The sequence below is a fragment of the Papio anubis genome, chromosome 9 (genome assembly GCF_008728515.1).
Source record: "Papio anubis isolate 15944 chromosome 9, Panubis1.0, whole genome shotgun sequence".
Classification (NCBI taxonomy): domain Eukaryota; kingdom Metazoa; phylum Chordata; class Mammalia; order Primates; family Cercopithecidae; genus Papio; species Papio anubis.
Window position 1 is genome coordinate 106,348,404 of NC_044984.1, and position 21,696 is coordinate 106,370,099.

The following is a 21,696-nucleotide window of genomic DNA, read 5'->3' on the forward strand; positions in this document are numbered from 1 at the left end:
GATGGATCTCATCCCTGCTCAACTTTCTATCCCAATCCTACCCCTTTCATTAAGTCCCAGCCACTTGAACATTTTTTCACTTCCTGGAACTGGCTCAGCAGCCTCCTGCCTTGGGGCATTTGCATATGTGTTACTTTTTTCCTGAGACTTCATCATTCAAATCAGAGGTCACCACTTGGGAGGTCCTCCTGTGACCCAGTCTGAAGTGACCATCTAGACACACTCAATTCACATACTGTGATTTACATTATTAAGCAAGATGTAATTACAAACTAATATTTTTATTGCCTCTTCCCCATCTCACAGCCACTAACTGGGATATACGTTACTCATTTACTAACTAGGACACAGCATCTCAGCAGAGCCTAAAGTGGAATCTGCTATATGCTAATTAAGTGTTCAGTACATGTATGTTGAATTAATAACTGCAAGTATAGAAGGTACTAACTTTTGAGCCAAAAGGACTAGTTGACTTCAAATAAAAATTCTAAATTCTCAAATATTAAAAATATGCTGGGATATAGCACTAAATTCACAATTGAGATGAATTACACCATTTAGAAGGTTGTGGCTTCTAAGAATCTGAACAAAAAGGAACCAGGCAGAAATGCCAACTTAAAATGAAAATGTTTATATAAATTAACCCATCCAGTTTAAAGTAGATTTGCTATGCTTCACTTACTTAAGAAGGAAGAATATATACTTCCCATATTAATAAATCACATCAAATAAGTAGGAAGTTTCAATAACAAGCCTGTAGATACATTGAAACCCCTTTTTATATTAAAAGTTAAAATGAAAGACAAATCCAGATTGAACATAGTGATTGCAAAATATAATGCAATTTTGAACAATTGAAATTATGAAAATATACAAAATTGATGGGCAACACAACTAGGCATTTTTACATTTTCCATTATGTGGAGAACACTACAAGTTTCTCTACCTTTTATCCACATCAGATAAATGATTTAAACCAAATGTTTGCTTTGGAGAGTCTTCACTTAGGATCTCAGTAGTATAAAAAGCAATAATTTTTCAGTCTGTAAACAGTAGTCGTGATTTTTCTCCTTTCCTTTTTTAAATATCAATTTACCACACAAAAACAAACAAAACAAAAAAACCCATACAAATCAAAAACAGCAGCAGCAGCAATGAGTTATTTGGGAATTCTCTTCAAATACCAATGACATACGATTGCTGGGAGAGGGTGCTTTTTACTCATGTAAGAATATATATATGTATATATATATATATATTTTAACTGTACACAATTTATAGTGCATAAGGGTTACCAAAAGAACAGATTGATAAGAGATATTGGCCATTTCTGCATAATTTCATTCTTTTTACAATTATCTCAAAATGTGAAAGCTGGATCTAATTGAAATGCTACATTTAGTAGGAAAATCAGCAAATAACAAAGGAAGCATAACCTCAACATAACATTATTTGTCATTAAAGCCAGTAGAGGTCCCAGATATCTTCAGGCAAGAGACTGGTTAGGAAGACCACTAGAGTCACACACTGTCCCTGAGGACCAAGGCCAGCCCACTGAACATATATATATGCTAGATTGATCATGGTCAGTTGACAGACTTTTTCAAAGAGCATTTCTACAGTACAGTACTTGTTTGGATATTCAGAGAGACATCATTTCAAGAACACATGCCATACACACGTACCCCACCCTCCCCAGCAGACACACGCAAAGTTCCATCTTAAACAGGCCATAGTTTTATGAAAGAATATGTTATCATTACATGAAATTCAGAATTAACCAGACTTTTCCATTCATCTTGTTTAAGACAGTTCTTCCTTTTGGGATGGGGTATATGACAGCTGTGGCTACTCATATCAAAAATAAATTTTTGAAATTACTTGATGGACTAGGATTTCCAACAAGCCTTATTTTGAACAGGTAATGCAGTAACTGTTTAAATTTTCCTTGGAAGTTTAAGCACTATATCAAATTATGAATCTAAGAAAGTCAAAATGGAGGGACGAAATGCAATTACTATGAATACACAGATATTCCCAGCTCTCTTGGTTGCTTTTAAAAGAAAAAAGTATCACATTTCACTGGAGCAGTGCAGATTGGAAAGCACCTTTAAGGTCTTCAAGACCAGTCCTCCATTGGATGCTTAATTTCCTCATCAAATTCATTTCTTTGCTCTTACAGAATTAAACTTGAACTATATTTAGGTAACAGACCAAAAACAGAAGCAGGGATTCAAACAGAAAAATATTATCAAAGAAACTATAAATTGTATGACATTTTCAAGAGCAATTTTTACCTCTTCTATCAGACCAACCTCTGATAGAAGAAGCTATAGTCTTGGGGACATCCAGGCAAACAAAGTAAACACCATCCTGTTACAATTCTCTAAGTTTGAAGAAAGTAGTTCAAACCTCAAACCCACTGAATAACATTTCTTTTGCCAGCCTAAAACTTAAAGCCTAAGGTTAAATCCATAATATTACATTCCTTCCTTCCCAGACCCCCTACTTAAAGTATTAAATCTTAATTTTCATCATATATATGTATATATATGACTCACAAAACCAATGAAATAAGTATCAGACTTGCCTGCATAAATTATGTACACCTCTCTTCTTTGAAACAGTCATTCCCATCTTTCCCAAATATTATGAAAGACAGAAAGCTAGTCCTCAGCGGGCTTAATAAGTGGTCTGCACTGCTTTCCCCTCTGAACAGCTATAAATTAACAGAGCCTTCCTTGCCTTCCTGAGATTTTAACTCTCACAGAAGCTAGGATGGGGATGTCTTAACTATCAGACAAAAACTAAGCCAAAAAGTGAGGGCCTGTGGTCATCCAAGTGGTGCCCTTCTATGACGGGTGCATATGCCAGATCTCATCTAAGGTCCTTTGTGTAACTGCCTTGGGTTCTGTGGGAGCCAAGTAGCTGAGCAAACCTCAAAACAAACTTACTGCTGTGAAAAGGGGGCCTGTTCGCAGGCATGGTCTCCCTTCCATGACTTGTGGCTCAAGGACCAGACCAAATACTCTCATGGTTATTTATAATGGAAGGGCTACTCAGTTGCTACGAGGTTGATGCTTTATGCTTAATTTCTATTGCTGTTTTTATAGACCCCCCCGATTCCCTGAAAAGATGTTTCTGGTGATGGGAAGAAGAAAAGTAGGGTTCTCTTGTTGCTGCCATATGCATATGAACATGTATAAAAAGTGGTCAAACCCAGATAAGGGTCCTGCTTCTGGTTTATATACAATAATTTAATCAGTTGTATATATTTAACACCTAAAAAAATTCACGATCAAAGTCCTTCATGCATTTTATGAGGAAGTTCTGGATTAAAATCATGGTCAACCAGATGTTGCTTTTGCCTGGGAAGATGGTGTCATTTTCTGTTGCAGAGTCATCAGTGCCCGTGGTTGATACTTTCTTAAATTTTTAGTTTCTTTGTGGTCTCAAGTCTTTTTTTCAGCAGCTCCCCCATTTCCAGAAGTGAGTGCAGATAACTGCTCTGCACCTTCCCTTGCACAGTCTTTGAAAATTTTCTCTCTTCCTATAAAGGAGGAGACAAGAATAATTAATCTTGTTTAAAAACCATGCCCCCAGATTCTACTTCTCAGATAAAAGTTAAAGCTGCCATTACCTTTGGTCTCATCGCAAGCTCCATCAGAACACAGTGGGTCATTTTCAATTGCATAAAATGCAAAGAAGGCAAAAGGCCATCACAAATGGGTATTTTTCCATGTGATTCTTCATGGAAACCCTATTGCTTTAGCATCATTACTCTTTCAAGTACCCTTTGTTGTAAATTATATAAGGTAGAAAAACTGGGCCAGGCACAGTGGCTCACGCCTGTAATCCCAACACTTTGGGAGGCCCAGGCAGGTGGATCACTTGAGCCCAGGAGTCCGAAACCGGCCTGGTCAACATGGTGAAACCCCATCTCTACTAAAAATACAAAAATTAGCCAGGCATGGTGGCACACACCTGTAATCCCAGCTACTCAGAAAGCTGAGGCACGAGAATTGCTTGAACTCGAGAGGTAGAGGTATTAGTGAGCTGAGATCGTGCCACTACACACCAGCCTGGGCGACAGAGTGAAGCTGTCTCAAAAAAAAAAAAAAGAAGAAAAACAGATTTCTGATTACTACTTTTTAATCAATAAAAATAGAAAATTATGACTAGTTTGGACATAAAATCCCTACTATTTTGTTATAAGCTGTACAAAGTGGAAAATTTGAGATTTCTGATTGTTTTCATCAGAAAAAAGTAGAAATTTATTACTAATTTGTACATCATCACAGCCACTTTTAATAATGGCCTCAACTTTACCAACTCTATCATTTCCAGTTACAATATTAACAAGTCTCCCTCCATATTGACAAAGCCCCTGAGTTCAAGAGACCAAATATATATTCTTTAATATGAGTTATTATTTGCTGACAAATGTTTGGGGAGATCACAAAAAACAAAGGGGAAGGAGTGAGTTCTCACAGAGAAAGGAGGCTGACTGAAGACTGATTAGGTTTACATGAAGTTGAGTGCTGCAGAGCCCAGAACTGTAGAAGAAACAGGGAATATACTTTCTGACCCAACAATACTAGTACTTCAGGTCTAATTTTCCTTAGAAATACAAATGTGCATAGAAGGGTGTACACATTTCACTCGGTAACATATGTAAAAGCAAATATAAAGAAACAACCTAAAATGTCCAGCAGCAGTGGTGCATTTATATTCTGCAGCTGTTTAATGAACAAGATTGATCCATAGGCATTAGCTTGAACAGATCTCTTGAATATAAAACTGATTTTAAAAAACTTTTTTTTTCAAGAGGCAGGACTCACTAAGTTGCCCAGGCTGGTCTTGAACTCCTGAGCTCAAATAATCCTCCAGCCTTGGGCCTCCCAAAGTGCTGGAATTACAGGCATGAGCCACTACACCTGGCCGAATTTACATTTTTTAAAGTACAAAATAATAAAATACTGTATATTTTCTCTATGAATATAAATATACACAAAAAAGTCCTAACACACACCAGTTTCACTGGGATACCCCATAGGAAGGAAGAAAGGGAATCAGGACTAGAGTCATAGTCCAGAGACCTTATTCACAGTGTTTCAAGTTTAGAAAGAAAGGGAGGAAAGAAAGCAAAGGAGCCTAATGGAAACTGAATTGAAGAGATTTTTACCTTTAAAAGACAAGTAGCCAGCACCATATGCATCAGGTATTTGGTACTGCTCAGTAACTATATGAAACATGACTTTAACAAAAGTAGGCAATATAAGGCCGATTACTGCTTTGTTTAATCCTTGCTATAATCCTATGAAGTAGGCATTATTATCATTCCCATTTACAGATAAAGAGATTGAAGCCTAGAGAGGTTAAATAACTTTCCCAAGGTCAAAAGACAAGAACAGAAGCTAGGGCTTCAAAAATCTAGAGCATGGCCAAGTTAAGGATAACCTCTAGAACTCTGAAAATAACTCTTGCTCATCATTTCAGGATGCAGAGAGATCTTTTAACATAAACAACCACTTGATAGTCAAAACAGGGCTATTGTGCCTATCACCTTCATATCTAACAGTATATCTATGGTATCCCTTCCCATACACCATAAGCTCTGGCCCTGCCAACTGTGTCACACTGCACCACAGAATTCACTTTCCTGCCCCTGTGCTTTTATCTGTGCCTCCTTCTGCTTGGAATCCTTTTCCTACATTTCTTTCTACCTGGTGAAAACCAATTAATCTTCCTCAAATGTCCCCACTCTTAATTAAAGAAAGCAGACATGTTCATTTTGAAAGGAGTGATTTTTTCACTCACTCAGTTCAATATGAACATGTCTGCTTTTTTAGAGGGGTGGGGGATGGAGTCTCACTCTGTCACCCAGACTGGAGTGCAGTGGCGCGATCTCAGCTCACTGCAAGCTCTGCTTCTGGGGTTCATGCCATTCCCCTGCCTCAGCCTCCCGAGTAGCTCCGACTAGAGGCGCCCACCACCACACCCGGCTAATTTTTTTGTATTTTTTTAGTAGAGACAGGGTTTCACCTGATCTCATGATCCGCCTGCCTAAGCCTCCCAAAGTGCTGGAATTATAGGCGTGAGCCACCGCGCCCAACCCATGTCTGCTTTTTTAAATCAATATTTGGTAATATGAACTGCTCTGAGCCCTTTCCCACAGTAAATACCTTGTTCAAAGTCTAACGTTTTTAAGCTTTACAAAAGGGGCTTACAATCTCTTAAGGCTGGTGTGCTAAGAAGGAAAATTCTATTCATTCCCTTTCCTATGAAGGTCTGGTGCTATGATGATGGCTGCCCTCAGGTTACTGGATAAATTCCCTCATCAGCAGTTTAGCTCAGACAAACTCCTGGAGGGAAGCATTTTCTTAAGATCAGTTTCAGTATCAACAAAAATTTAAAAATCAGCCTGGAGCAACAGACTAGAAACAGATGACTCCACCACTGGTGGAGTCCTTCTGGCCCCTATCAAAATCCTAAATCTACTCCAGGCCGATGAATTAACATTTACAAAAAAGAATTATTATTTTAAGGGAAAAGGCTTTATAAGGATTTTGCTAACTACTAGAATTTGAAAAGACCTAAAATAATATCAGAAGACATTTGATGGTGGTACGTTTGATTCCATACTTGGTTTCATTCCCTTTTTGGTTGGCTTGCTCTAGCCTAATTATTACTGACATAATTACCTCTGATGTCCAGCATTTCTCCTTTCTTAGGTGATAACTGGGTGGCAAGGAAGACAGCTAACTCAGCAGCAGGTAAATTCTACTCAACAAGATTGTCCCTGGATTTCAAAATATGGCTGGTTCCTCAAAATGCTGGCATTAGTTTTCATAGTAAAAGAACAACCCCAAAAATGTATAGAGAGGAGGAGGTATGGGAAAAAATGAAGAGGGGGAAAAAACCTACCACCACCAACACAACAAGAAACTACTGCCAAGCACCTTCTAGTCACAAGTCTTATAAAGAGGAAATGATAAACTGAACTTTAACTTATCCTTGTGATAAAGATGAGAGAGAGAGAGAGAGAGTGAGTGAGCGCGCGCGAGAGAGAGAGAGTGTGTGTGTTGTGTAGAAAACATTGCTGATTGCCTACAATCTCTTACCGGTGAGAGAGAAGTGTCTTCTAAAATAAGTTCTTCAAGTTTAAGTGCAATTAGATATGTTTCAAGCCCTTTAATATGATCCACAACATTGGAAATTAAAATCTGGAGCCCAGTAACATAGTCTTGGAAACTGGTAAAGACAGGTGGCTGGGAAAAAGATTAAAAAAGAGTTGAAACATTATCAAACATATTACCCATATCTACATCACAAAAGCTACTGAAAGATATGAGGGAATTTAAATAGTGGCATTTCAAACTAGTGGTTTTAAGTGAATGAACGGTACTAAAATAACCAGCTAGACATTTGGAGATACAAAATAACACACAGTAATATTAAAATAAATTTCAGATAGATTAAATACTTAAATAAAAAAATCCAGGAAAGCACTGGAAGAAAATTAGGTAACAACTTCTGCAATCATGACACTGACGTTAAAAAAGCCTTTCTAAACATCACAGTAAGCTAAAAACAATTAAAAAGATTATCCTTGTTTTTAAAAATATTACTACATTGACAAAAAAAATCACTCAAGTTAAAAGACAAATAGCAAACTGAAAAAAAACTGCATCACCTATGACAGGGGATTAGTAACATTATTATGTTAAGAACCCAGTAGCTCAACACATATAAATAGGAAAAATATTACTACCACAATAAGAAACTTGGACAAAGAATAGAAAACATATCAAAGAGGCCGGGCGCGGTGGCTCAAGCCTGTAATCCCAGCACTTTGGGAGGCCGAGGCGGGTGGATCACGAGGTCAGGAGATCGAGACCATCCTGGCTAACATGGTGAAACCCCGTCTCTACTAAAAATACAAAAAACTAGCCGGGCGAGGTGGCGGGCGCCTGTAGTCCCAGCTACTCGGAGGCTGAGGCAGGAGAATGGCGGGAACCTGGGGGGGGGGGCTTGCAGGGGGCCGAAATCCCCACACACCCCCACCGGGGGTAAAAAAGGGGAAAACCCCGTAAAAAAAAAAAAAAAAAAAAAAAAAAAAGAAAACATATCAAAGAAATCCAAGAAACATGTGATACAACTAAAAAACCTAGCCAATCCATCAATAAGGCTAGCTTTTCACTCAAGAAGTATTCTTGGACAGTTCAATATCAACAAAAATTTAAAAATCAGTATTAGAAAAAGGAGATACCAATATTTACCTACCCAGATGGTTAAAGATACAGACACATTCAGCACTGTTGGGGATTAGTACAAATGTATATATGTATATACACTTATTAACTGTATATATATACAGTTAATTTCAGATCTAAGAGCTATCCTAAAGAAACTATATTATATGCCAGGCATGGTGGCTCATGCCTGTAATGCCAGCACTTTGGGAGGCTGAGGTGGGTGGATCACTTGAGGTCAGGAGTTCAAGACCAGACTGGCCAACATAGTGAAATGCCATCTCTACCAAAAATACAGCCAGGCACAGTGGTTCATGCCTGTAATCCCAGCACTTTGGGAGGCTAAGGCAGGCGGATCACCTGAGGTCAGGAGTTCGAGACCAGCCTGGCCAACATGGTAAAACCCTATCTCTACTAAAAATACAAAAATTAGCCGGGTATGGTGGCAGGTGCCTGTAATCCCAGCTACTCCTGTGGCTGAGGCAGGAGAATCACTTGAACCTGAGAGGTGGAAGTTGCAATGAGCCAAGACCGCGCCACTGGACTCCAGTCTGGGCGACAGAGCGAGATTCTGTCTCAAAAACAACAACGACAACAACAACAAAAAAATTAGCTGGGCATGGTGGCGCATGCCTGTAATCCCAGCTACTCGGAAGGCTGAGGGAGGAGAATCGCTTGAATTCAGGAGGCAGAGGCTGCAGTGAGCTGAGATCCTCTGCACTCCAGCCTGGGCGACAGTGAGACTCCATCTCAAAAAAAAAAAAAAAAGAAAAATTATATTATAAATGTATCTTTGTGGCTCTGTCTGTATCTCAATAGCAGCATATTTATAATATTCAAAAAATTAGAACAATTCATCAATATAAATTATAGCATATTAATATAACAGTACAATATATAACCATTAAAAGTAATGAGATGTATCTATATTTAATAACATGAAAAGATATCCAAGATACCCTGTTATATGAAAACAAAAAGGCAAGTTACAGAACCTTCTGGATAGCAGGTTTGTTTACCATGAAAATTTTCACAGGGGTTATTACTGACTGGTGGGTATATGAATGATCTTCACTTTATTCACACCTTTATGGGTTACTCTGATATCAGAAAAACCATTCTCACTTTTAGAAATCAGAAAAACAACAAAAAACGCTACAAAAGGCAATTACCAAAAAGCTATCTGACATGTTCTAGGGTTGTAAGCTTTCATTAGAAGGACAGCAACAAAGCCAGTCTGACCTATACTTTCAAACTTTGCCCTCTTTTTTTTTTTCCTTTTTGTTGAGAACGAGATCTTGCTATGTTGTCCAGCCTGGTCTTGAACTCCTGGGCTCAAGCTATTCTCTGCCTCCTTAAGTGTTGGGATTACAAGCATGGGATTACCAGTGCCCAGCCTCAAACTTTGTACTCTTGATCAGTTAAATTATCTTTGTCTCTGTTCTTGTTGTTTAATTCTCATGAATAGAGGAAAGTTTCGAAGCGCCCTCATTCATATCGAAATATCCTTTGTTTTTGAATGAATAGCAACACTCAGCAGCGCATCCACTCTAAGGAACTCCTGAATTTAACTGAATTGTTCAGAAAGTCAATTTATAACTGAAACATCAACTTTCTTTTCTTTTTTTTTTTTTTGAGACAGCGTCTCACTTTGTCATCCAGCCTTGTGCAGTGGTGCGATCACAGCTCATAGCAGCCTCAATTTCCCAGGCTCTAGTGATCCTCCTGCCTCAGCCTCCTGAGTAGCTAAGACTGACAATGGGCATATGTCACCATGCCCAGCTAATTAAAAAAATTTTTTTTTTTTAGACAGGGTCTCATTATGCTGCCCAGACTGGTCTCAAAACTCCTGGGCTCAAGCAATCTCCCCACCATGGCCTCCCCAAGTGCTGGGATTATAGGTGTGAACCACAGCACCCAGCCAACATTTTCAAATGATAATGATTTTTTTTTTTTTTTTTGAGACAGAGTCTCGCTGTGTTGCCCAGGCTGGAGTGCAGTGGCGCGATCTCAGCTCACTGCAAGCTCTACCTCCCGGGTTCACGCCATTCTCCCGCCTCAGCCTCCGAGTAGCTGGGACTACAGGCACCCACCACCACGCCTGGCTAATTTTTTGTATTTTTAGTAGAGACGGGGTTTCACCATGTTAGCCAGGATGGTCTCGATCTCCTGACCTCGTGATCCGCCCGCCTCGGCCTCCCAAAGTGCTGGGATTACAGGCTTGAGCCACCGCACCCGGCCGATAATGATTATTATAATGCTACAGTGAACAAAAATCCAACATAAACTCAAACCTTAATAAAACAGCACATCATGAGCTGTAATGAGCACTAAATTATTTTCCTGTGAAATGGAAAAAAATTATGTTACTGTTTTTCACATTCAAAAATTAAATCAATAAAGATGGGGGAACCCTTAAACTGAATACAAATGGAAATAAACTTTATATCATATTAATAAAAAGTAATCTCAGTTTTTAATTCCAGTGTTTTTACAGAGTATCTTAACTGTCTACACTCACTGGAACATATTCTAAGGACAAAAAGAATTGCAAAACATTTGAACTTTAATGAGTTTATTGGAACTAGTAGTGGAACTGATGTATGAATTCCCAAAACTATTTAGTATTTATTGTGAAACAACAAATAAATATATTGATATTTGGATGCAGGGTTCTCACTCTGAGAAAAAGAAGCTACAAAAAGGGAATGAGGGAAAGAGTGGAAAGAACTCTTGAAACTGAAAGTATCACTAAAATGCTGGCTTAAAAGTATCACTAAAAATTCTTTTTGTAGGCCGGGCATCGTGGCTCATGCCTATAATCCCAGCACTTTCAGAGGCCAAGACAGGTGGATCACCTGAGGTCAGGAGTTCAAGACCAGCCTGGGCAACATGGTGAAACGCCATCTCTACTAAAAATACAAATATTAACTGGGAAAGTGGCACCTGCCTGTAATCCCAGCTACTCAGGAGGCTGAGGCAGGAGAAGCACTTGAACCCGGAAAGTGGAGGTTGCAGTGATCAGGCCATTGCACTCCAGCCTGGGCCACAGAACAAGACTCCATCTCCAAAAAAAAAAAAAAAAAAAATTACGTAAAACTGTGCGTGTGCATGTGTGTGTGTGTGTGTACACGCATGCATAAAAACACTGCCTAAGGTCTCATCACAGAAATAAACTAGAAGCAATGAAACCCCAATAGCAATGAGCACACTAACACCTAGATCTTGGTTTTGAAATTCATTGCCCATAAAGGAACCAGTGCTCTTGAAAAAATGTCTGATTTCAGTTCAGTGAGAAAATACCAAGTATGTGGAACATTTATGCTGTTCCAGAAAGGGCCCCAAAACTGATGAGGACATGTTAAAGGACAGAAACTAGATTAAAGGAGCTAAACAAATTTGGCACAATTTGAGCATCCAAACGAAAATGATGATAATGGATTATAATAAAGTGAATTTTTTTAAAAAGAGTCCATGGTGATACTCAAATAGTGACATTTAAAAATATATATATATTCAAATTAGAATATATTCAAATATATACGAATGGGTTGGGACATCTCTTATTTTACAAAATAACAGCAGCTGATAAATGATAAAATACAGAATTTTAAAAAATCATTTGGGACACATCAATGTAATAACTAATTCAGGCGTTGAACTAAGAATGGATGCTAAAACCAGTGGGTGAAGGGCCATTGGGAAATAGGATTTTCACAGACTCAAGCATTATCCCATACCTTACTTATTACAGAGAGAAAAACGCACCTTTATAATGAAGAAATCTGGTAGATATGTCCTTAATCATATAATGAAATCTGAAATCACCAATAACAGAACACAACAACATGAATCACATTAGTGTCCCATTATTGGTGATTTCAGATTTCATTATTTAATAATGGGACACAACAACATTAGTGACTCCTGATTTAACTCACTAAAACGGACAAGTCTATATTTAACTTCAATATAAGCAATCAGCTTACATTTAGCGATTATCTAAATCCAGATTGTGGGACATTCTACCAAAAAGCTAGCTAGTGTCTTCAACAACAAAAACAAAGCAAAAGGTTAAGGAAGCGTTCTAGATTAAAGAAGGGTAAACAGACATGACAACTAAAGGTCATGTCAGATCCCTGACGGCATTCTAGTATTCTGGAAAAGGATATAAAAGACATAACTGGAATAAGTGGAAAACTTTGAATACTGATTTGTTTTTTGTTTTTTTCAGACGGAATCTCGCTCTGTTGTCCAGACTGGAGTGCAATGGCGCTATCTTGGCTCGCTGCAACCTCTGCCTCCTGGGTTCAAGGAATTCTTGTACCTCAGTCTCCCAACTAGCTGGGATTACAGGCACTCACCACCATGCCCGACTAATTTTTGTACTTTTAGTAGAGATGGGGTTTGACCATGTTGGTCAGGCTGATCTTGAACTCCTGACCTCAAGTGATCTGCCTGTCTTGGCCTCCCAAAGTGCTGGGATTACAGGCGTGAGCCACCGCACCCGGCCTGAATATGGACTTTATTAGATAATATTATTGTATCAATGCTAAGTTTCTTGAGTTTGAAATTTTCTTGAGTATTACGGTTTTACAGAGACCTGTCCTTGTTCTATCCTGATGTGTTACATGTCACAAGTCTGTACTTTCCTTTTACATGGTTCAACAAATGAGATAAAGCAAATGTGATAAATGGTTAAAAGTTGATAATCTAGGTAAAGATCTTTATGGGTGTCATATTAATCTTTCAACTTTTCTGTAGGTGTGTAATTTAAATTTTTTTTAAGGTTAGGGGAGAAAAACAATGCATATGCAGGGACGTCCAATCTTTTGGCTTCCCTGGGCCACACTGGAAGAACTATCTTGGGCCACACATAAAATACACTAATGTTGGACAGGCGCAGTGGCTCACACCTGTAATCTCAGCACTTTGGGAGGCCGAGGTGGGCAGATCACCTAAGGTCAGGAGTTCGAGACCAGCCTAGCCAACAGGGAGAAATCCCATCTCTACTAAAATACAAAAATTAGCCAGGCGTGGTGGCGGGCACCTGTAATCCCAGCTACTTGGGAAGCTGAGGCAAGAGAGTCGCTCGAACCCAGGAGGCAGAGGTTGCAGTGAGCCAAGATAGTGCCACTGAACTCCAGCCTGGGCAATAGAGTGAGACTCCATCTCAAACCAAACCAAACCAAACCAAAACAAAACACTAACAATAGTTGATGAGCTTAAAAAAATAATAATAAACTAAAAAAAATCTCATAACGTTTTAAGAAAGTTTACGGGTTTGGGATGCATTCAAAGCTGTGGGTTGGAGAAGCTTGGCATATAGGATCCTAAGGACTCAACATAGAGGAAAATAGTGAAAAGAAAAAGTAGCATGTGGTCAGATTGGTACTTGTATATCACTTGTGTTACTGTTATTACCATGATGATGCTGGTTTCTTTTTTCTTCCTTTTCTTTTTCTGTAAATTCAGTTTGTATGGTCGCAGGACACTCTCACAGTAACTGGATACCCAAAGGATAACAGAAATAGTCTGAAAGGAAAAATTGCAAATTCACCAATAAGGATTACACTAAAAATATCTATCAGGAAATTAGAGGCAATGGATTCAACAAATTCTAACGCAGTTCTTCTATGTGAATCCCTTCAATTTCTCATGTGAATTTCCACTCTAGTTTCTGCAATCACTCTACTGATCCAGGCCTTCATCATCTCCTGCTCAGAATACTATAATGACCTAACTCTTCAGCCTTTCTTATGGCTCTCCTAGCTCAAAATCCATCCTCCACTTCACTCCAATTTTCTGTCACTTCCCTGGAGAAGTGGGGACTGATTAACATCCTTTTCACTCAGGGAAGAGTCCAAATTCCTAGGCATGGAATCCAAAGGTTCTTTACAATATGCCTCTCCCCTCACATCTCTCCAAGCAGGTAAGATACCACCTTACCTGCAAATCTTAACTTACATATGTATGGAGAAATCTACCCAGTTGATCAGCACATATCCTGCATTGTATCAAATTAGCTGTTTATATGTCTTCATCTATACTACAATGTGTGCATGTACATATATGTCCGCTTATTATTCATTTAATAAAAATCTCTTAGGCACTTACAATTTGCCAATCACCAGAACAGTGTACCCTCCCCATACAGAGCAGTAATGGGAGAACGGTTAACAAATATATGACAGGAATAAAAGAAAATATAATAGATTATGAGTGTTTGCAATCCTCCTCCTTTTCTCTCTGGCAAAAAAAGAAGAGGGAGTTTTGCTGTATCAGTTGTTGGATGCTGTCATAATGCATATCTCAGCAATTAATAAATGACAACAACAAATAAAAGAAGCTGAAAGAATTAAACTACATAATAAAGAGTGAGTCAGAAAGGAGAATGAAAACAGCTAGATTTGGGGTGAATCTGGAGAAGTTTAGAGATGAGTATAGCAAATTTCAAGAAGTTTTACCTAAGTATTAGGAATGAAATCATCTTAGAATTCTTGGAAGGAATTGGTTTTAAAATGATTTAAATTTGCTTTTCAATTAACAAAAACAGGGATGGAGGGTTAAGTTGCAGGTATAAGGTGCCTATTACCTGTTCACTGTTGAAAAATGAATCCTGTAGACCATTAAGAACAACACTGTCTTGTAGGAAAAGAACAAAAACTTACCTCAACAAAGAAAACTAGATTTTCTAAAAGAGTAGGATGTGTTTTCAAGTTACCGTCTTTAACTTCTAAGAGGTCACCTTTACATTTACTGAAGACATCTGAAAACAAAAAACAGTTTAGTTTTATTCAGCTTTTACTTCAATGCTATTTTAAGGAACACAACACACAAATAAAGAATAAGCAAATAAAAACTTAATTTAGAAAGCAATTTTTTTTTCATTTTCCATAATGAATCCAACTCCAAAGGACAGACTATCCATTTTAAGCTCTTTAAAAAGCCATGCTATTGCTCTATAGTCTTCAAAATATAAAAGGTAGCCTTAAAAATTATATATTCTACGGTCTAAACACCAGCGAAGCCTTTTCAGACAGATCATGAGCACAGTAAGACTAAGACTCTAAGTGAATGATTCAGAGGACTTGTGCCATTATGAACTGAAAAACCAAAAAGGTACATTGTAGAAATGCATCTTCATACTGAAAGACCAAAAAGGTACACTGTAGAAATGCATCTTCATAACAGATAATAAATTTTATTATCATAATCTTAATCATTAAGTTTTCAGACATTCTTCATCTGGGCAATAAAATAGAAGACCAAGCCAGGCTCGGTGGTGCACACCAGTAGTCCCAGCTACTCAGGAGGCTAAGGCAGAAGGACTGCTTCAGTCCAGGAGTTAGAGTCCATCCTGGGCAACATAACAAGACCTCATCTCTTTTAAAAAAAAAAAAAAAAAATCCTTTAGGGTACTAAAAAGAAAGACTCCTTTATTTTTTTTGAGATGGAGTCTCGCTCTGTCACCCAGGCTGAAGTGCAGTGGCACTATCTCGGCTTACTGCAAGCTCCGTCTCCCGGGTTCATGCCATTTTCCTGCCTCAGCCTCCTGAGTAGCTGGGACTACACGTACCTACCACCACGCCCGGCTAATATTTTTGTATTTTTAGTAGAGACGGGTTTTCATCGTGTTCGCCAGGATGGTCTCGATCTCCTGACCTTGTGATCCTCCCACCTCAGCCTCCCAAAGTGCTAGGATTACAGGCATGAGGCACCACGCCCGGCCAGAAAGACTCTTATAGATATAAGATGCATATATGTGCCCTTTAACAATTCTATTAAATTACTGGGAATTTAACAATTTAATAATTCTATTAAATTCTTGGGAATTTAATCCCAAGGAAGGACTCAAATAATATCCTAACAATTTGTCCCAAGATACTCATTTCAGCATTGGTAGAAGAAATAACTCATATACATAATATGTCACCAATTGGGGAGAACATAAAAAATGTTAATACAATACTATAGAATATTATGCAGTCTTGAAAATAAATGGAGTATATATAACATGGAAAGGTATCCAAAATAACAAAAAAAAATTAAAGTCAAAAAAGCATGTATTACACCATTTTCTATGTTTAAAAATTATTTTTTATCTGTATTTTCATTCACACACATATAAGTGCTTAGGTGGCATCTAGGAGTATTGACTCCAAAGTGTTAACACTACTTACTTATCTCTGGGTGATTGGGTTTGGGAATGGGGGAAAGAACTTCCAAGCTATTGCCATATAACCAGATACAAATACATGAATCTACAGTAGGAAAACTTACCTTTTAACTGGTTTAGTAAAGACTTAAAACTATTTTCTATTCGTTCCTGGATCTCCATTGTATCCTCTAAAATTGAAAAACAAAAAATGAAAAACGTTCAATTCCATTTTTAGTAAGATAAAGAAGCAAGATAAATACCTGCAAGAAGTTCATGGGCAAGGACATTTTCTTTTCTCTACAGACCCTTATGCATTTTTCATTATTTTGAGACAAAAAGAAAAAGATAATGAAAGGAAAAGGAAGAATAAAAGGAAAGGCACTAATTACCTTTCTGCCAAAGGTACTACCTAAAATTCTTTAACAGGGCTTAAAATCTATGTGCTTCAAACACTCTAAATGGTAGGATCTACTAACCTTATGATTTAAAAAAATAGATAAATAAAAGGAAAAGTCTATAGAGTATTTGTGATTTTCATGGGTTGAGAGCTTACAAAAAAAAATCTCTTCTCTACAAAGTTTAGTGCTTTTCCTTTTTTTTTTTTTGAGACAAAGTGTCACTCTATCGTCCAGGGTGCACAGTGGTGCTACCTTGGCTCACTGCAACCTTTGCCTCCCAGGTTCAAGCGATTCTCCTGCCTCAGCCACCGGAGTAGCTGAGACTACAGGCACCCCCCACCATGCCTGGCTAATTTTTGTATTTTTAGTAGACAGAGGGTTTTGCCATGCTGGCCAGGCTGGTCTCGAACTCCTGAACTCAGGTGATCCGCCCGCCTCAGCCACGCAAAGTGCTGGGATTACAGGCGTGAGCCACTGCGCCCGGCCTACTGCTTCATTTTTAAAATCCAACAGCCTTTCAACAAATGAAGAATTTCTTCAACTTCTGGACCTAACAAGTGATTTTAAATATGGAATGGACTTAAGTATCTAAAACATTACTTTGTAACCTATGACTGTACCCTCTTGTATACTAAACCAGACATTTCCAGAACAGCTTCCAGCTGCCATATACTCTAAAATTTTCCAAATGTGAGGTTATAGACATTTTATTACATGTACTACATTTTCTATGACAAACACCCTGTAAACACACAGTGTACACTTACCTAAACCACTGGTATCCAGCTCATAAATATCACTGACAAGATAAAAAGAGCTTATCTGGCACTGAGAACAGCCAGAATTAAAGAATCCACCCATTCTAGTAGGTACAGGACCAAGGAAAGGATACTGGAAAAAAGGGAGAAAAATAATGCTCTTCTAGATCCATCTAAATGCATACAAAATAAGAAAATCAAGTAACTAGTGAATAAAAACCTGTCTCAGCTAAAAGCCACTAATCAGCAAACTAATAAACTGAATCATTACAGTAAAAACAGAACATCTATATTAATTTGTTGCTAGCTATTAAAAACTTACCATCACAAAAATTTATTTTGCTTTCTCCCTCACTAGTCTGGATACTGAGGAAGCCTCTGCAATTCCCTCTGAGTCTAAAATATTCCTCTTTCTCCTACAGAAGCCATAAACTGGGACAAAACAATTCCTTACTACTCACTCACCCCAAACGCCTGTTTATAAAACAGTCATAAATATAATTATTGCAACTTTGATGGTAAATTATATATATATTGATGGTACCTGAATATCCTTCTCAATAAATCGCTTTCCTGTCTCCAGGGCTGCCTCCAGCTGTTGAAGGAGCAAACGAAGAATATCAATCCGGGAGGATACCCCATTCTCGGCAGTCTTCTCCGAGTTCTTTGGCTCCACAGGGTGGTTGAGACTTGGAAGTCCACTGATCAGCCTCAATGTTAAGGATCGGATTCTTAACCACAAGGTCTCCTCCTCTAAGGAAAGTTTCTTATGTTCTTCAGAAACGTCCCTTAAACAGAAACATCCCCAAATTATCTAACTTATTCAATTCATTGCTTTCAAATCTTTTTTTTTTTGAGACGGAGTCTTGCTCTGTCACCCAAGCTGGAGTGCAGTGGCACCATCTCAGCTCACTGTAAGCTCTGCCTCCTGTGTTCACACCATTCTCCTGCCTCAGCCTCCCGAGTAGCTGGGACTACAGGTGCCCGCCACCACGCCCAGCTAGTTTTTTTTTGTATTTTTAGTAGAGACTTCCAACAGCTTGGAAGTTTCACCGTGTTAGCCAGGATGGTCTTGATCTCCTGACCTCATGATCTGCCCGCCTCGGCCTCCCAAAGTGCTGGGATTACAGGCGTGAGCCACCACACCTGGCCTCAAATCTTTTAAAAGTTAACTTTCGGGAAAGATGGCGGAACAGGCTACCAAGTCTGTGCTGTTTGTGTGTCTGGGTAACATTTATCAATCACCCATTGCAGAAGCAGTTTTCAGGAAACTTGTAACTGATCAAAACATCTCAGAGAATTGGAGGGTAGACAGCGCGGCGACTTCCGGGTATGAGATAGGGAACGCCCCTGACTACCGAGGGCAGAACTGCATGAAGAGGCACGGCATCCCCATGAGCCACGTTGCCCGGCAGATTACCAAAGAAGATTTTACCACGTTTGATTATATACTATGTATGGATGAAAGCAATCTGAGAGATTTGAATAGAAAAAGTAATCAAGTTAAAACCTGCAAAGCTAAAATTGAACTACTTGGGAGCTATGATCCACAAAAACAACTTATTATTGAAGATCCCTATTATGGGAATGACTGACTTTGAGACGGTGTACCAGCAATGTGTCAGGTGCTGCAGAGTGTTCTTGGAGAAGGCCGACTGAGGCAGGTTCATGCCCTGCTGTGGCCAGCCTGACTAGGCCCCACCCTGAGGTCCTGCATTCTCAGTCAGTGTGTAATCATGTTCCAGAGCCCAAATGCCCAGCTCTTTGTTCAGTTGACTTACTGTTTCTTACCTTAAAAAATATTGTAGATGGAAATCAGTTATGTTTGGCAGAAGAATCAATAAAATTATTTGATTCTGACAGTTTATGGGGTATATTAAGCATTCTTAGACTAGTTGAACATCTCACTTTGCCCCAATTACAAAAATAGTAGAACAAGCAACATAAAACATAATGAAGGAAAACCTCACTTGAAGGCCCAGGTCAGCATCTAAGCCCGCTGAGACTTAGATAGTCAAGTCTACCTCTTCAGTAGGTTTGTGTGGATGGCCTGATGGAGGGCAGGTGCCCTCTGCTCCCTGTGCTACCTCTCTCTTCCCCAGGGCCTTTTATGGATTGACAGTAGCCCTCTCCATAGGAGCTCACAGTCTAGATTAGAAGTGTTTTAATTTATACACACCCATAGTGCACACTTGTATATTGAAAAGATAGGGAAGAGAGAAACATTTATGGAAACAGTCGTTAGCACCTTCAATACTTCATGATTTTTGTCAAGTTTACTTCATGAGGAGGTCAGCTCATTTGCTCCCATATGAACCACTTTGCCTCTGAAACTTAATTATATCCAGAAAGAAGGACGCTTGTATGCTAGTCTTAACTATGGTCAGTTGAGGAATATGACACTTTTTATATGCACATGTAACCCAAATGTCCAATATAAATTGGCTTATTTTTAAAAATAATTTTAAAAGTTGGGAAACACTTTATTATTTGGCATGCTTAAATATTAAGTATTCTTCATCAGCATTTAATAAATGTATAGGCAGATATAGGTAATTTCTGTGTATTTTGAGATAATGTTGAAATCATGAATATTTCAAAATAAACTGGGGAGTTATAAAAATACAACTAGAGATATAAAAAATAAATAAATAAAATAAAATAAAAGTTAACTTTCACCAGTTAAGATGCTTTGAATGGTTCCGGCTTTCATTTACTAGCTGAATGACCTAAGACAAGCCAAAATGTTCTCAAACACCATTTCACTATCAATAAAATGGGAATGATAACCTATTCAACAGGTCATTTTCGGCCGGGCACGGTGGCTCACGCCTGTTATCCCAGCACTTTGGGAGGCCGAAGTGGGCGCATCACAAGGTCAGGAGATCGAGACCATCCTGGCTAATAAGGTGAAACGCCGTCTCTACTAAAAATACAAAAACATTAGCTGGGCATGGTGGCAGGCACCTATAGTCCCAGCTACTCGGGAGGCTGAGACAGGAGAATGACGTGAACCAGGGAGGAGGAGCTTGCAGTAAGCCTAGACTGCACCACTGCATTCCAGCCTGGGCGACAGAGAGACTCCATCTCAAAAAAAAAAAGAGGTCATTTTCCCTATAAATGACACTTTGTTCTCTGATTATAAAAATAATACATGAGGACAGGAGTGGTGGCTCACACCTGTAATCCCAGCACTTTGGGAAGCTGAGGTAAGGGATCGCTTGAGGCCAGGAGTTGGAGAACAGCCTGGTAAACATAGCAAGACCCAGTCTCTACAAAAAAAATACAAAAAATTAGCTGGACGTGGTGGCACACACCTATAGTCCCAGATACTAGGGAGGCTGAGATTGGAGGATTGCTTGAGCCCAGGAGTTCAAGGCTGCAGTGAGATATGGTCACGCCACTGTACTCCAGCCTGGGTAAGATCCTGTCTCTAATAAAAATAATAATACATGATATAAAAAATTCAAATGACAGAAAAATGTAAAAGGTAGAAAAGCTGCCCTGATAACCAATACCCACAGTATTATCAAGTTTGGTATAGATCTTTTTAGACTTTTGTAATGCGGATGTATAAAAATCTAACTAAAAATAGGGGCTGTGGCCGGGCGCAGTGGCTAATACCTGTAATCCCACCACTTTGGGAGGCTGAGGCAGGCAGATCATGAGGTCAGGAGATCGAGATCATCCTGGCTAACAGGGTAAAACCCCATCTCTATTAAAAATACAAAAAAAATTAGGCGGCTGTGGTGGCACACGCCTGTAGTCCCAGCTGAAGCTAAGGCAGGAGAATTGCTTGAGCCCAGGAGGTGGAGGCTGCAGTGAGCTGAGATTGCGCCACCGCAGTCCAGTCTGGATGACAGAGTAAGACTCTGTCCCCCCCAAAAAAAAAAAAAAAATTGGGGCTGGGTGAGATAGCTTACACCTTTAATTCCAGCACTTTGGGAGGCCCAGATCGGGGGACTGCCTGAGGTGAGGAGTTTGAGAACAGCCTGGTCAACATGGCAAAACCCCGTCTCTACTAAAAATACAAAAATTAGCCAGGCATGGTGGTGGGGACCGGTAATCCCAGCTACCTGGGAGGCTGAGGCAGGAGAATCGCTTGAACCCAGGAGGTGGGGGTT

The 21,696-nt window shown here is 39.1% G+C and overlaps 1 protein-coding gene and 1 pseudogene across 5 annotated transcripts in view; one reads left to right on the forward strand and one right to left on the reverse strand.

The window, feature by feature from the left end:
* Window positions 1–610: 610 nt before the first annotated feature.
* The window catches only part of NAA25 (N(alpha)-acetyltransferase 25, NatB auxiliary subunit), an 85,437-nt gene continuing 64,351 nt past the window's right edge, over window positions 611–21,696 (reverse strand). For 3 of the 4 annotated variants that reach the window (XM_031650776.1, XM_009181753.2, XM_021922958.2), the window contains 7 exons: window positions 18,117–18,360; window positions 17,582–17,705; window positions 16,539–16,604; window positions 14,927–15,024; window positions 13,680–13,790; window positions 7,125–7,271; window positions 611–3,550 (listed from right to left, as the gene is read on the reverse strand). In XM_031650776.1, the coding sequence (XP_031506636.1) occupies window positions 3,428–3,550; window positions 7,125–7,271; window positions 13,680–13,790; window positions 14,927–15,024; window positions 16,539–16,604; window positions 17,582–17,705; window positions 18,117–18,360 (913 nt within the window). In that variant the 3' untranslated portion in view covers window positions 611–3,427. The remainder of the gene's footprint in view (window positions 3,551–7,124; window positions 7,272–13,679; window positions 13,791–14,926; window positions 15,025–16,538; window positions 16,605–17,581; window positions 17,706–18,116; window positions 18,361–21,696) is intronic. The other variant, XM_003907174.5, reaches the window with a different exon arrangement.
* On the forward strand, window positions 18,668–19,437 carry LOC101005648 (annotated as a pseudogene). The gene has a single exon (XR_162040.5). The product of XR_162040.5 is annotated as a low molecular weight phosphotyrosine protein phosphatase pseudogene (transcript).